At 41.5% G+C, this 17,635-nt stretch overlaps 1 protein-coding gene across 15 annotated transcripts in view; it reads left to right on the forward strand.

Moving 5' to 3' along the window:
- The window catches only part of apc (APC regulator of WNT signaling pathway), a 204,572-nt gene extending 196,077 nt beyond the window's left edge, over positions 1–8,495 (forward strand). For all 15 annotated transcript variants that reach the window (XM_073068354.1, XM_073068361.1, XM_073068348.1 and 12 more), the window contains 2 exons: positions 280–494; positions 947–8,495. In XM_073068354.1, the coding sequence (XP_072924455.1) occupies positions 280–494; positions 947–7,580 (6,849 nt within the window). In that variant the 3' untranslated portion in view covers positions 7,581–8,495. The remainder of the gene's footprint in view (positions 1–279; positions 495–946) is intronic.
- Positions 8,496–17,635: the final 9,140 nt, after the last annotated feature.

The raw sequence follows: 17,635 nt of genomic DNA on the forward strand, positions 1-17,635 counted from the left end.
AGATGCTGTGTGACCTGTTGAGTTCCTCCAGCATTTTGCTTGTGTTGCCTTGGATTTCCAGCTTCTGTAGACTTTCTTGTGTTTTTAGATGTTTGATCTTTTGAGGTAGACACAATAATAAAAGTGATTAATGAAATTAAAGTTTTGTGGTATTCAAATTTATTGCATATCAGAAAGCTGCATCATGTAACTACACCTGATACATTTCCAAAATGTCCTCTAGGTATGAACTGAAACAAAATTGACGTTGAATATTTTCTTTCTCTCTTGTTTTCAAAGGAATCAACTCTGAAGAGTGTTCTCAGTGCCCTTTGGAATTTATCTGCACACTGCACTGAGAATAAGGCTGACATCTGTACTGTGTGTGGAGCACTTGCCTTTTTAGTCAGCACTTTAACTTACAGAAGCCAAACCAATACTCTTGCCATTATTGAAAGTGGAGGTGGCATCCTAAGGAATGTTTCCAGTTTGATTGCTACAAATGAAGATCACAGGTACATGTAATCTTTGATTTGTTAAAAATAGGGTAATGTTCCCCAGCCTTGATTTCAAATTCTCACATTTCACTAACTTTTCTCCTTTCGTGTCCTCGGTCAGTTCATCTTGAGTCCCATTTCTCAATTTCCAAAAGCTATTACAACAACTTCTGATTGCTCAACTTCCCTTTCTGGTCTTTGTAGTAGTAACATTGTTTGTGAGTAGTAACCCTGCTCAAATCCATTTATCCTCATTCCTCTTTGCCTTTATCTCTTTCACCTTCTCTCTTCATTCGTAAATACATCCCCACTCCCACCTCCAACTACTTCTGTTACTTTTCCACCCCCTATCAATTAACAATGTGTAATGTTTAGATCTATTAAATATGTTAATGTTTATTAAAATTAATGTAGGTCTTACTTTTTTGATTTCAAGATACCCATCTAAATAAATTTTATTTTCTACCCAGGCAAATCCTGAGAGAAAACAATTGCTTACAGACGTTGCTGCAACACTTAAAATCTCACAGTCTGACGATAGTTAGCAATGCATGTGGAACCCTTTGGAATCTGTCTGCTCGAAATGCCAAGGATCAAGAGTCTTTGTGGGACATGGGAGCAGTTAGCATGCTCAAAAATCTAATACATTCTAAACACAAAATGATTGCAATGGGAAGTGCTGCAGCTTTGAGGAACCTGATGGCTAACAGACCTGCCAAGTACAAGGATGCCAACATCATGTCTCCAGGATCAAGTCTACCATCTCTGCATGTTCGAAAACAAAAAGCTCTGGAAGCAGAGTTAGATGCTCAACAGTTATCAGAAACTTTTGATAATATTGATAATTTGAGTCCCAAGGCATCTCATCGCAACAGACAAAGACACAAACAGGGCAGATATAGTGAGTATGTTTTAGACTCTAGTAGGCTTGATGATGGAGTATGCAGGTCAGAGAGTTTCAACACTGGAAACATGACTGTCTTGTCACCTTACGTGACTTCCTCAATGCTACCGAGTTCATCAAGAGACAGCAGGGGAACTGTTGATAGCTCCAGACCAGAAAAGGAGAGAAACATGGAAAGAGATCGAAGAGGACCAGATGCTGCTTCCTTTCCTCCTGAAAATGCACCAGATTCTTCCAAAAGATTAGGGAGGCAGGTGCCTGCCAATACAGCTCAAATAGCCAAGGTCATGGAAGAGGTATCAGGTATGCATTTATCATCAGAAGACAGGAATTCACCATCAGCTTCTGATTTACACTGTCTGCCAGAGGACAGGACTGGAATGAGACGAGGATCATCATCTCATCCCCATCCTAACATGTTTAACTATAGTAAATCTGAAAACCCCAACAGAACCACCTCCATGCCTTACGGGAAAACAGAGTACAGGAGGTCATCAAACGACAGTCTAAATAGTGTTAGCAGTAGTGATGGATATGGTAAAAGAGGGCAAATGAAGCCTTCGATTGAATCCTTCTCAGAGGATGATGAAAGCAAATTCTGCAACTATGAAAAATATCCAGCTGATCTCGCCAATAAAATTCACAATGCCAATCATTTGGAAGACAATGATGCAGAACTGGATACACCAATTAACTACAGCCTGAAATACTCAGATGAACAGTTAAATTCTGGCCGACAGAGCCCGTCACAAAATGAACAGTGGGCGCGCCAGAAGCATATTGTAGAAGAAGAGATGAAAAGAAATGAACATAAGCAGTCTAGAAGTCAACCCTCTGGATATTCTATTTTTTGTGAAAATACCTGCAGTGGAGAGGAAGGGCATATTAAATTCCAACCTCGATTTAGTCAGTCAGATTGTTCTTATAGTACCAGGGCACATAACAGTTCTGATCAAATTAGAGTCGACTCTGAACACAGAATGAACCAAAAGATCAATCCATCTCTTTGCCAAGTGGATGACTATGAAGATGACAAACCAACCAATTACAGTGAGCGTTACTCTGAAGAAGAACAGCCTGAGGGGGAAGAGGACAGGCCCACAAATTATAGTATGAAGTTTACAGAGGAGGAACACCATGTTGAACAGCCAATTGATTATAGTTTGAAATATGCTTCAGAAGTGCCTCCCTCTTCACAGAGTCAACCTTTTATATATTCGAAAGGTCCTTCAGTTCAAAGCAGTACAAAAGACCATGCATCATCAAGTTGTGGAAAAGCACCAAGTTCCAATATCAACACTACCAGCCAACAGAGACGACTTCATCCCAGCCCTGCACAAACAAGAACAACTGCTGCTCCTACTGTTCAAAAACCAGCCACTTGCAAGGCTCCTTCAATTAACCAAGAAACCATGCAAACTTACTGTGTGGAGGATACTCCTATTTGTTTTTCAAGGTGTAGTTCACTTTCTTCCTTGTCGTCAGAGGATGAGATGGAAGGTCGTAGCCAAGCCAAACGTGTAGCAGATGATGGCACCACTCTGCAGATCATTGACCTCAAGGAAAATGATGGACAGCTATCTGTTGAAACAACAATAGGTGAGGCTTCCTCTACTTCACATCATACCCGAATTAAACAGAATAGGTTGCAGGCCACTAATGTGTCTCAACCTGATATCGGTCGTCAAAAAGCTGTTGAGTTCTCTTCAGGTGCAAAATCACCATCAAAGAGTGGAGCTCAGACTCCGAAAAGTCCACCAGAACATTATGTGCAGGAAACTCCTTTGGTATTTAGTAGATGCAGTTCTGTCAGTTCATTGGGAAGCTTTGAAAGTCAGTCGATTGCCAGCTCCATTCAGAGTGAACCTTGCAGTGAAATGGTTAGTGGGGTTATAAGCCCAAGTGATCTGCCAGACAGTCCGGGACAGACGATGCCTCCTAGTAGAAGTAAGACTCCTCCACTGAAGAAAGATGCACATAAAATCAAAGATCAGACGAATGTTAAGAGCAGAGAGATTGGCCAACGGCAAGAGGCTGTGAATGAAGCAGTCCAAAGAGTCCAGATTCCTCAGGATGGCGATTGTCTGATGCATTTTGCCACTGAAAACACTCCAGATGGATTCTCATGTGCATCAAGTTTGAGCGCTCTTAGCCTGGATGAGCCGTTTATTCAGAAGGATCTTGAGCTCACAGTAATGCCTCCTGTTTATGAAGATGATCACAAGAATGAAGAGATTGTTAAGAAAGAAGATGTAACTGAGAAAAATAAACGTAAAGTAGAGAAATCTGCAGAACCTGAGAAAGATATACTGGACGATGACGATGATGATGATGATATTGATATCTTAGAAGAATGCATAAATTCAGCCATGCCAACTAAATCTTCAAGTAAAGCTAAGAAAGCTGCTGCTAGTACTACATCACGGATACCACCTCCTGTAGCAAGGAAACCAAGTCAATTGCCTGTGTACAAATTGCTTTCTAATCAAAATAGAGTTCATTCTCAAAAGCATGTCAGTTTTAACCATGACATATTTAGAGAAGATATGCCACGAGTTTACTGTGTTGAGGGGACTCCAATAAACTTTTCAACAGCAACATCTCTAAGTGATCTCACCATTGAGTCACCTCCAAATGAATTGGTAAGTTCAGAGGCTATTCAGCCTGCGTCTGAAACTACAGTGTTGGAGAAGAGAGATACCATACCTACTGAAGGCAGGAATATGGATGATGCAGAGACAGCAAAAGGTCTTACTACTGCTCAGCCAGGGCAAGATGACAAAATGGAGGAAGGTGATATTTTAGCTGAATGTATAAACTCTGCTATGCCGAAAGGAAAGAGCCATAAACCCTTCAGAATTAAAAAAGTGATGAACCAAGTTCAACAAGCATCAAATTCTTTGAACAATGCAAATCCACAAGAGGCAGAAAAACAAAACGCAACATCTCCAATGAAGCCATTGTCTCAGAACAATGAGTGCAAGGTGCGTTCATTACAACGTCCATCCATACCTGATCCTGAAAGTAGCTTCAATGCTGAAGATCCCTCCACAGAACACAGGAAAGACATGGAGAAAGTTGGCAAAAAGCAAGTTACAAAAAACATTGCTGGGGATTTTCAAGATAAGCCAGCTAGTAATGATAACCGTGTTCGTGGAGGCTTTGCATTTGACTCTCCACATCATTATACTCCAATTGAAGGAACTCCATATTGTTTTTCCCGAAACGATTCCCTCAGTTCACTCGACTTTGATGATGACGACACTGATCTCACAAAAGAAAAAGCAGAATTAAAAAAACAGAAGGGCAAAAAGGACAATGTCTCCAGTGATGTAAAAAGTTGTAATAGCAAACAAAATCCCATTAGTCAACAATCCACTGATAAAGTTCAACCAAGTCAAAAATCTGTGTCAGGAAGAGGGCAGTCAAAATCTGCTGTACAGAGGCAGGGCGTTTTCTCTCAAACACCAAAGGACAACAGTGTCCAGGAAACAGTGACTGATGAAAAAATGCAAAATTTTGCAATTGAAGATACTCCTGTATGCTTTTCTCGTAATTCATCATTAAGTTCGCTCAGTGACATTGACCAGGAGAATAATAATAAAAAATCAACACAGCATACTGAACAGGGAGAACACACAAGTAGCCAAGTTGCAGTGAACAGACCACCAACATCCGGCTATGCCCCTAAGTCATTTCATGTTGAAGACACACCAGTGTGTTTCTCCAGGAATAGCTCCCTTAGCTCTCTTAGCATAGATTCTGAAGATGACCTTCTCCAAGAATGCATCAGTTCAGCTATGCCGAAGAAGAAAAAGCTCCTTGCAAAAGGCAAGAGTAACTGGGAAAATACGGGAAGTGATACCTCGGCAGCATCAGCAGAGGAGATGAATGAGTCGATGAATTTAAGAGACCAAGTGCAAAGCCCTATTTCAGAGCAAGCTTTCTCTCCAGATTCTGAAAGTTTTGATTGGAAAGCTATTCAAGAGGGTGCTAATTCTATAGTCAGTAGCCTGCACCAGGCTGCTGCCTGCCTGTCAAGACAGGGCTCTTCTGATTCTGACTCCATTCTCTCCCTTAAATCTGGTATTTCCTTAGGGTCACCCTTTCATCTTACACCTGATCAGGAAGAAAAACCATTCGCTTCTAATAAGGGCCCTAAAATAGTGAAACCTAGTGATAAAATCACCAGTGACAATAAAAAGAACGAAGAAGAAAATGCTAAAGCAATTCGTGGAGGAAAAAGAGTCTATAAAAGTTTAATAACTGGGAAGGCCCGTTCTAATATTGAGACTCCTACCAACCAGCAAAAACATTCCCAACAGGCAAATATGCCAATGATCTCACGCGGAAGGACAATGATTCACATACCTGGTGTAAGGAACAGTTCACCTAGCACTAGCCCTATTCCGAAGATGCCACCTAAAAATATAACCTCTAAAAGTCCAAATTCTGGGCAGAGCTCAAGTCATTCGTCAAGAGGTATTAAAACTCCACTAAAATTAGAGTCAAGTCCAATAGGCAAGCAAACAGCTGGTCAGGGAGCATCCAGCAGCAAAGGATCTTCGAGATCAGGATCTAGAGATTCTACTCCTTCCAGACCTTCCCAACAATCGTTATCTAGACCCATGCAATCTCCTGGTAGGAATTCCATATCTCCAGGGAGAAATGGGATTAGCCCCTCCAACAAAATGTCACAGCTTCCAAGAACATCCTCTCCAAGTACTGCCTCAGCTAAACCGTCAGGATCAGGAAAAATGTCCTACACATCTCCAGGCAGGTCATTAAACCAACAGACCACACCAAAGCAAACAAGCCTAGGAAAGGGCACACCTTCTATAACAAGAAGTGAGTCTCATTCTAAAGGTCTAAGCCAGAGTAGCAGTAGCACTGTACCGGGTAAAAGAGTAGAATTGTCAAGGATGTCTTCAACAAAATCCAGTGGCAGTGAGTCTGACAGATCTGAAAGGCCTACATTAATGCGCCAGTCAACATTTATAAAAGAAGCCCCAAGTCCAACTTTGAGAAGAAAATTAGAAGAATCTACTTCTTTTGAATCTTTATCTCCACCTTCTAGGCCTACATCACCGAGATCACAAACTCAGACTCCGGTTTTAAGTCCATCCCAGCATTTGGATGTTATGCCCAGTCATTTACTAAACCAAACCAGTAGTTGGAGAAAAGTGCCTGCAAACCAGAATCTCTCTGCGGAACAGCTGGAAGGGCGACCAATGCGGAAACATGACATAGCTCGATCTCATTCTGAGAGTCCTTCAAGGCTTCCAGTCAATAGATCAGGTACATGGAAGCGTGAACATAGCAAGCACTCCTCATCTCTTCCTCGCGTTAGCACATGGCGTAGAACGGGGAGTTCTTCATCAATTCTGTCAGCTTCTTCAGAATCAAGTGAGAAGGCTAAAAGTGAAGATGAAAAACCACATCAGGGAAGTTGTGCACATGGTAGCAAACAAGGCAAGGAAAACCCTGTTCCTTTGAGAGGAACTTGGAGGAAAATTAAAGATAATGAAATTCCACAAATAAATAGCCATGTTCAGAATAATTCAACTGGACATAGCAATGAAAGCAAAAATTTAGTTTACCAGATGGCACCCCCTGTATCAAAAACTGAGGATGTCTGGGTGAGAATCGAAGACTGCCCGATAAATAACCCTCGCCCTGGAAGGTCTCCAATAGGTAATACACCACCAGTTATTGATGATTTGCCTGAAAAGATGTGTCCAAATGATGAAGAAGGTTCAGGTGATGCACAGAACAAACAATCTTCAGAACACAGAACTCTTCCTCATGGTTTAAGAATGGAAAAATGTTTAAATTCATTTACTCATCTGGATAATCCAGAAAAAAAGGCGGCAGAAACAAGATCTGCTATGAACAGTTCTGCTACCTCACCAGAAACTGAGACTACAATTGTCACTGAACGTACCCCCTTCAGTTCAAACAGCTCAAGCAAGCACAACTCCCCAAGTGGTACAGTTGCTGCAAGAGTAACTCCTTTCAACTATATACCCAGCCCTCGAAAGAGTAGCACAGATAATAGCACGACACGGCCATCACAAATTCCAACGCCTGTGAACAACAACAGCAAGAGAAAGGAGGGCTCTAAACCTGAAGCTACTGACTCTAGTGGAAATCAAAGCCCTAAACGTCACTCTGGATCCTATTTAGTAACTTCTGTTTGAAATAACATTGGTTGTATAAAATTGGTTCATTATGTATGATTTTTTTTGGAACAACTATCTGATATTTGAAGATTACTGTTTTACAAAAATTATTGATTAACTAAGATGCTCTTGTAAATATCTGTTTTTTCTTCGCAGAGGGACTTTGTTAAGGAAGCCATATTTGTTAGAAAACTATATAATTGCTGGTGGACATTTGACAGGCGCATTTGGTTGGGAAGTTTGACATTATTCCTACAGCTGTCAAAGGCAACAATGTACAGTCAGTTTTACTTGTATTATGTATGAAGAGTTCCTGCCATGATCCCTTTATGTATTGCTTGGCTTATGTAACTTAAAAAAAATACTTGGAAATAGTCTAGATAAATCCATTTAAATATATCAATCATGTTCAACATTTTAACAGCAAAAAAAGGTCAGGGAGTTTAAAAAAAAAATAGATATTTAATTACATGCAAAAAAGTGAATGAGATAAGTATTAATATTCCACGTTAGTAATTGTGAAGTTTCCTAATCCTCGAGGTAATCATGCAGCTGTGAAATTCACAGCCTTCTGATTTCTGGTGCAACAGCCTTCCCCAGCCTGCTCACGTGCATGATCCGATCGGACGGTATGTTGTCTGAAGCAATGACTCAATTTTGTGATCACATGATGTGCATAGATAGCTACAGTGTATTAATGTACACTGCCGTGTGTGTGCTGCAAAAAGAGATTGTCTGTAACCTGCAGCTTTGGACTGGAGTATTTTTTTCCTGACCTAGGTTTTACCAGAAAAGTAGATAGAGCCATTGCTATGCTGTAACTTGTTGTATATTGTTATTTGAGGTCAGATGGCTACTCTTTTACGAATGAGACAAAATGTTTCAGAAGGACTAAATGAACATTTCAAAATAAATTATTACTGTATGTATTAATTTTTGTGTCACTTGAATTCTTGTGGATAAGATGTTCCAGTGAACCAATGTACAAGGAAATTTCTCATCTGCAATTTCAATTTGACCTCCTAACAGGCTGGAGGGACTGGAGAGATATAGCTGTGACTTTCCATATGATTGCTTCATACTTCACCATAATTCGGAGGTCATTCAGCCCATCGGTTCCATGCCAGCTCTCTGGCTCTTCATATCAATTCTACTTCCCCACTCCTCCACCTGTAATCCACTTTTCTACACGCATTAGTATCCCAAATCTACCACCGGCCATCTACACTTGGGGAATTTACTGTAGCTAATTAACCTAATAATCCGCATACCTTTAGGTTAATATGTGATTGTAGATCATGATAGGAAAGACACCAAAGATTCTTAACTTAGACTGTTATCTTTCATCTATTTCATTTTTATCTATCCAGTCATGGTCAGAGATTCAACAAGACTCCTTCTTGCATCGTTCTTCCAGAGATCCATGGTCTCTTTCCAAGTTGCACATTGCCCCTTGACAACATCACCTAGAAAAACTCCATTGTTTTCTTTATGAACATTTGGTGACACTATTCATCCAGGGAAAGGAAAACAGTTAATGTTTCTGGTCAAAGATCCTCTATCAGAATTGGGAAATTGGGAAAACTGACATCATATTCCCACTCTGGATTTATTTGTCTGTGGCTTGCCCTTCACAAATATAATCTGGACGAACAACATCTTCCACCTTCATCTAGGCACATTACAGGTTTTCCTTCACAGAATTAATCAACTTGGTAATTCTGTTTGTATCAGACCTGGCTGCAATGCGATCCATTTGTAATTTTAACTTTTCATTCTCCCCATACGCTCTTTTGCTGGACATCACCAGCATTCTTTCTTTCCAAGTTTCAGCAACAGATATGACCTACACCAGCATTAATCAAAGTCAAGTAACTTTATTACCGGAGTCCATAGGTGTCACAGTATACAACCCTGAGATGCATTTTCTTGTGCACAATTACAAAGAAACACAACATAAGCGATGAAAAATGACACACAACAAAGATGGATAAACAACCAATAGGCAAATGCAACAAACTGTGCAAATGCAAAAAGAGAAAAATAAACATAATAATAAGTAAATAAGCATTAAGTATTGAGAATAATTGTAGAATCCTTAACTTATAGGAATGGTTTAGTGATGGGGGTGAGTGAAGTTATTCCCTATGGATCAGAGCCTGATGGTTGAGAGGAAACAAACCTGGTATTCTGGGACCAGAGGATCCCATGCCTCTTTCCTGATAAGACCATAGGACATTGGATCAGAATTAGGCCATTCAGTCCATCGAGTCTGCTCTGTCATTCCATGATAGCTGATCCCACTCAACCCCATACACCTGCCTTCTTGTCATATCCTTTGATGCCTTGACTGATCAGGAAACTCAACTTCAACCTTAAATATACCCATGGATTTGATCTCCACCACAGTCTGTCGCAGGGCGTTCCACAGATTTACAACTCTCTTACTAAAAAGGTTCCTCCTTACCTCTGTTCTAAAGGGTTGCCCCTCAATTTTGAGGCTGTTCCCTCTAGTTCTGGATACCCCCACCACAGAAAACATCCTCTCCACATCCACCCTATCTAGTCCTTTCAACATTTGGTAGGTTTCGATGAAATCCGCCACATTCTTCTAAATTCCAGTGAGTACAGGCCCAAAGCTGCCAAACACTCCTCATATGTTAACCCCTTCATGCCCAGAATCATCCTCATAAACTTCCTCTGGACTCTCTGCAATGACGATACATCCTTTCTGAGATACGGGGCTCAAAACTGTTGACTCAATACTCCAGGTGCGGCCTGACTAGTGTCTTATAAAGGCTCCGCATTATCTCTTTGCCTTTATATTCTATTCCCCTTGAAATAAATGCCAACCTTGTATTTGCCTTCTTTATCACAGACTAAACCTAGGAGTTTTACACAAGGACTCCTAAGTCCCTCTGCACCTCTGATGTTTGCATTTTCTCCCCATTTAGATATTAGTCTGCAACGTTGTTCCTTTTTCCAGAATACATTATCATACATTTCCCAATACTGTATTCCATCTGCCACTTTTTGCCCATTCTTCCAATTTGTATTAAGTCCTGCTGCAATGGCTTTACTTCCTCAGCACCACCTACCCCTCAACCTATCTTCATATCATCCGCAAACTTTGCCACAAAGCCATCAATTCCATTATCTAAATCACTGACAAACAATGTGAAAAGCAGTGGTCCCAATACTGACCCCTGAGGAACACCTCTAGTCACTGGCAGCCAACCAGAAAAGGCCCCTTTTATTCCCACTCACTGCCTCCTGCCTGTCAGCCATTCCGCTATCCATTCCAGTACCTTTCCTGTAACATCTTGTTAAGCAGCCGTATGTGTGGCACCTTACCAAATAACTTCTAAAAATCCAAGTAAATAACATGCACTTCCTTTCCTTTGTTCACCCTGCTTGTTACTTCCTCAAAGAACTAACAGATTTGTCAGGCAGGATTTCCCTTTACAGAGACCATGCTGACTTTGACTTATCATTAGTCTGCAAATACCTCGAAATCTCATCCTTAATACCAACATTTTACCAACCACTGAGGTTAGGCTAGCGCCTATAATTTCCTTTCTGTTGCCTTCCTGCCTTCTTAAAGAGTGGAATGAGATTTGCAATCTTCCAATCCTCCAGGACTATGCCAGAATTAAGTGATTCTTGAAAGATCAGGACCAATACATCCATTATCTCTTCAGTAACTTCTCTCAGGAATCTGGGATGTCGTCTATCTGGTCCAGGTGACTTATCCACTTTTTGAGTTTGCCTAGCACTTTTTCCTTTGTAATAGCAACAGCACTCACTCTTGCTCCCTGACACTCTCGGACCTCTGACACATTGCCAGTGTCTTCCACAGTGAAGACAGATGCAAAGTACCCATTAAGTTCATCCAGTATCAACTCTCACCTCCCTTTCACTCTATATAACTGAAAAAACTTTTGGTGTCCTGCTTTACATTATTGGCTAGTCTGTCCTCATATTTCATCTTTACCCTTCTTACAGCTTTTTTAAAGCAAACACGAGGAAATCTGCAGATGCTGGAAATTCAAACAACAACACACCCAAAATGCTGGTGGAACATAGCAGGCCAGGCAGCATCTTTAGGGAGAAGCGCTGTCGATGTTTCCTTTGTCAGGAAGGGTCTCGGCCCGAAACGTCGACAGCACTTCTCCCTATAGATGCTGCCTGGCCTGCTATGTTCCACCAGCATTTTGTGTGTGTTACAGCTTTTTTTAGTTGCCTTTTGCTGGATTTTAAAAACTTCCCAATCATGCAACTTCCCACTCGCTACCTTATATGCCCTTCCCTTGGTTTTTATGCATCCTTAACTTCCTTTGTCAGCCACAGTTGCCCACCCCTGTCATTTTGAAAACTTCTTCCTCTATGAGACAGGTTAATTCTCTGCGTTGTGGACTATTCTGAGAAACTTCAGCCATCTTGCTCTGCTGTCATCCCCACCAGTATCCTCCGCCAATCCACCGGGGCAAGCTCCTATCTCATGCCTCTGTAATTCTCTTTCTTCTATTGTGATACTGATACATGTGAGTTATGCTTCTGCCTCTCAAATTCAATCATGTTATGATCACTGCCTCCTAAGGGTTCCTTTACGTTAAGCTCCCTAATAAGATCTGGGTTATTATACAACACCTAATCTAAGATGGCCTTGCCCCTAGTAGGCTCAAGCACAAGCTGCTCTAAACAGCCATCTCGTAGGCGTTCAACAAATACCCTCTCTTGCAATCTGACACCAGCCTAATTTTCCCAATCCCCATGTATATTGAAACCCCCCATTACAATTGTGTCATTACCCTTATTGCATGCCTTTTCCAGCTCCTTTTGCAATCTCAATCCCACATCTTGGCTATTTGGAAGTCTACATATGATTCCCACAAAGTTTCAACATTCTCTGTCCCTATGTCACCTCTTTCTAAAGATGTAATTCTATCTCTTACCAACAGAGCCACACCACAGCCTAGCCTTCCTGCCTGTCCTTTCGAAACAAAGTATATTCTTTAACGTTTAGCTCCCAACTATGACCTTCTTTCAGCCACGACTCAGTGATGACCACAACATCATACTGGCCAATCTCTAATTGCCCCATGAGTTTGTCCACCCTATTCCGAATGCTACACGTATTTATATACAGCATGTTCAGTCCTGCATTCTTCACCCTTTTGAATTTTCTTTCTGTGATACAATTTAACTCTTTGTTTGCATTTCTACCCAATCACTGGTTTGTCCTTCCTTACATTCATATTACACCCATCATCTACTTGTTGACCTGCTGGCTCATCCTCAGTTCTAGATTACTGGTTACCATCCACCTACCATATTAATTTAAACCACTCTCAACAGCTCTACTAAATCTGCTATGAGATGGCAGCTACGAGAAGAGAGCACGGCCTGCATGGTGGGATTCCTTGATGATGGGAGCTGCTTTCCTGCATCAGCTCTCCTTGTAGATGTGCTCTATGTTGGGGAAGGCTTTACCTGTGATGGACTGTATCTACTGGGCTATATCCACTACCTTTTGTAGGCTTTTCCTTTCAAAAGCATTGGTGTACTGACATACCAGGCCATGATGCAACCATCAGTATATTCTCCGCACATCTGTTGAACTTTGTCAAAGTTTTAGGTGGCATGCAGAATCTTTGTAAACTTGTAAGAAAGTGCCTTCTTTGTAAAGGCCATTATATGCCAAACCCAGGACAGATCCACAGAAATGATAACATCGAAAAATTTAATATTGCTTATCTTCTGATGAGGACTGACTCATGGACCTCTGGTTTCCTCCTCCTGTAGACAATAAACTGCTCTTTGGTTTTGCTGATATTTAGTTACAAGTTATTGTGGTACTATTTAGCCAGACTTTCAATCTCTCTCCTATATACTGATTCATCACCACCTGAGATTCTGTCAAAGACAGTAGTGTCATCACCAAATTTATATGGCATTGGAGTTGTACTGAGCCTCACAGTCCTCAGTATAAAGCGAGTTGAGCAGGGGGCTAAGCACAGGGCCTTTTGGTGCACCTGTACTGACAGTGATTGTAGAGGAGATGTTGCTGCTGATCTGAACAGACTGCAGTCTGCAAGTGAAGAAATTGAGGATCCAGTTGCACAAGGAGATATTGAGGTCTAGGTCTTGAAACCTACTGCGTAGTTTTGAGAAGATGTTGATGTTGAATGGAGAGCTGTAGTAAATGAAGAGTTTGCATCTTCATTGTCCAGATGTTCCAGGGTTGATAGGCTTCTGCTGTTGACCTGTTATAACAGTAGACAAATTGGAGCAGATTCAAGTTGCTCCTCAGCCAGGAGTTCATAACTTCCATCACCAATCTCTCAAAGCACTTCATCACCATGAATATAAGTTCTACCAGATGATAGTCATTGAGGCAGAGTACCACATGCTTCGTGTGCAAGAGTATAATTGAAGCCTGCTTGAAGCAAGTGGGTACCAAAGATTACTGAAGCGAGAGGTTAAAGATATAAGTGAACACTCCAGCCAGCTGATTAGCTCAGGTCTTCAGGACATGGCCAGATACCCTGTCAGAGTCAGATACTTTCCGTGGGTTTACCCTCCTGAAGGATGCTCTCACATTGGTCTCAGAGTCTGAAATCACAGGGTTGTTGGGGGCTGTGGGACTTTGTGAAGGTGCCTTGATGTTTCCTTGGTCAAAGCAAGCATAAAAGGCATTGAGCTTATTTGGAAATGAAAGCTTGTTGTTATACACCTCACTAGCAGCTGTTAGCATTCAAGCCCTGCCAAAGCTATCAAGCATCCTTCAGAAATTCAAGTTTGGTCTGGAATTACCATGTCATATGTGAGATGGCTTTCCAGAGGTCGTACCTGGACCTCTTGTATTTCTCTTGGTCTCCAGACCTGACCATCAGCAGATTGTAGATCTCTTGATGCATCCAGGGTTTCTGGTTGGGAAAGACTCTGAAAGACTCTGTAGGGACACACTCATCCACGACTGATATAGATAGTCCGCAACTATATATTCCCTCCCACCCCCCAATTGCCCTTAGTATCCTATTAATCAGACAACTTAAGTAACGTTGGGATAAAGGATCTAGTGACGAATAAACTCTTCTTGAGCTTCCAGCTGGGAACAGGTATCAATTATAACCGATGTTTTGATGACAAACTCCACCATCTTCATCAGGGATGATGTCTGGGCAGGTCTTGTCTGGTGGTATTTATACCCCCCATAGTTCATCCCTCCTGATTAGTTAGTCGTCATCCAATCAAGATTCCAGTCTCCCACTTTGTTTACAATTGAATTGTATTTCTTACTTGGAACAAGACCTTCATCTTTGGGATCATCTGCACAAACTGGGCCTTACATTCTTATAGATAGTTGTTTTATCTGTCCCTTCCCCATCCTTAGTTTATCTGTTTCCCAGTTCTATTGAAAGATCTTTGGCCTGAACCATTCATTGTTTTTCTTTCTACAGGTGCTACCTGTCCTGTGCATTTCCAACATTTTCTACTTATCTTTTAAAATTTCCAGCACCTAGAATTTTTTTTAAGTGTTCAACTCCACCCTTCTTGACAAATGTCTGAAAACTGAACCAGACTGTTCACTTCCTTGATTCATATGCATCTCCCGTTGCATGCTTGGCAGTTAGGTAACATAATGATTAGCACAATGCTTTACAGCGTCAGCTGTAAGATGGAGTTTTGATTCCCACCACTATAAGGAGTTTGGACATTATCCCTGTGACCTAATGGATTTCCTCAGGACACTCCAGTTTCCTCCCAGATTCTGAAGATGTATGGTTAGGGTTAGTGAGTTGCTACGCTGGTGCTGGAAGCGTGACAGCACTTGAGGGCTACTCAGCACAATCCTCACTGATTAGATTTTAAGCAAACAATGTACTTCTTTGTATGTGTTTATATACATATGACAAAGTTTAATTTTGAACTGTGCTTTCACTGAGATCGGGCTGCCCGTCTGTATTAAGGCCATCTTGCAACACTTACTCTGTAGCCTTCTATGCCAAGTTAATTTAAGTGCTCACAAGTCACTTCTTAAATTCTCTCAGCAACTCTGTTTCCACAACTCTCTCCAGTGGTACATTCCAGGTCCTCACCACTCCCTGGCTGAAAAAAGTCCCCCTCAGATCCCCTTTAAATTCCTTGCCACTTCCCTAAATCTATGTCCTCTAGTTTTATTCACCTCTGAAAAGGGAGAAAAGTTTCCTACACTCTGCCCCACTATCTATACGCTTTTTAATGTTATATAACTCACTTGTGTCACCTCGTGCAGATGGTCGGCTGAATAGTCTGTTTCCATGTCATAGCACTTAAGATGACCATTTTTTAATGTTTTCATAGTCCTTGTGCGTACTTTGGTTCCTGTTTAAGCAGTGCTGTATTTTAAAATGTCTTTTTTGGTTTGAAATCAGCTTCCAGATTTTAGCCTCCCCTTGGTTTTGTGCAAAAGCTCACAGTTGAGCAGCTTAACATGTAATTTCTCTGGACAGTCACTCTCTTACTACCACTAGGGGGAGTTGAACATCATAATAAGTCTCAAAATTACTCTCTTGCACTTGCTCCAAAACTATCTAATAAAAATTTTCAATTGTTGAAAAGCCACCACTCAGCTTGTGCTAGAATCTCACCTATAGATTTTAACATCACCTTTGCCATTATCAGTTTTAGCAGCAAATGAGAAAACTTGTGCTTCTGGCAAGCCTTCTCCCCCACCTTCTAGTTCTTTTGATGTCTGACATTTTGTGTGGTATTGATGATGTTGCTTCATACAACTATATGCCAGCAAACCACAAATACATCCGATCTGCCTCAAAGAATTATGTGTTCAGATCACCAGCTTCCTCAGAACATCCAATACAAGTACAGGATTGGCTTCAGAGGGAATGAAGGAAGCAGATTTCTGCTATATCAAAGGGAACATGAAATCGGGCACTCTGCAATGTTAAAGAGGATTAAAGAACCAGGACTTCAGTATGTTAAAGGGATTCTGGTGTGTTTATGAGAGCATGGATACCAGGATCCTGGTGTGTTGATAGGACTGTGGGAATTGGGATTCTGGTGTTTTCAGGGAAATGCAGGAACCAAGGCCCTAGTGTGTTTAAAAAGGAGTATGAGGAATCAGCACTTGACCAGATGCTCAACAATCATAGAGCAGGGGTTCCCATCATGGGGCCTGTGGACCACTCAGTTAGTAGTAGGGGTCCAAAGCATAACAAAGGTTGGGAACCCTGGTTTAGAGGATTTTACAACAGACAATAGGTGCAGGAATAGGCCATTCGGCCCTTTGAGCCAGCACCGCCATTCAATGTGATCATGGCTGATCATCCACAATCAGTACCCCGTTCCTGCCTTCTCCCCATATCCCTTGACTCCGCTATCTTTAAGAGCTCTATCTAACTTTTTTTGAAAGCATCCAGAGAATTGGCCTCCACTGCCTTCTGAGGCAGAGCATTCCACAGATCCACAACTCCCTGGGTGAAAAAGTTTTTCCTCAACTCCATTCTAAATGGCCTACCCCTTATTCTTAAACTGTGGCCTCTGGTTCTGGACTCCCCCAACATCGGGAACATGTTTCCTGCCTCTAGCGTGTCCAATCCCTTAATAATCTTACATGTTTCAATCAGATCCCCTCTCATCCTTCTAAATTCCAGTGTATACAAGCCCAGTCGCTCCAATCTTTCAACATATGACAGTCCTGCCATCCCGGGAAGTAACCTCGTGAACCTACGCTGCACTCCCTCAATAGCAAGAATGTCCTTCCTCAAATTTGGAGACCAAAACTGAACAGAATACTTCAGGTGTGGTCTCACCAGGGCCCTGTACAACTGCAGAATTTCAGAGTTTTATATTGTCTCCACTGCTGATTCACCACCTTAACCATTAACCTAATTTTCCTGTGCACGCTCTGTCCTCGTTCTGCTGTGATGTTTGATTCACTAGTTTTGGATCCAAGCTGTCTGGTAAGGTAGCAGCACGCAGGGTCACAGCCTCTCCAGGTCCAAGCAAAGGTGTAATTGTTCATCCTTTATCTGATTTTTAATGATCTCAAGACACTGCTACATGTTAAG

The sequence above is a fragment of the Hemitrygon akajei genome, chromosome 2 (assembly GCF_048418815.1).
Source record: "Hemitrygon akajei chromosome 2, sHemAka1.3, whole genome shotgun sequence".
Taxonomy (NCBI): domain Eukaryota; kingdom Metazoa; phylum Chordata; class Chondrichthyes; order Myliobatiformes; family Dasyatidae; genus Hemitrygon; species Hemitrygon akajei.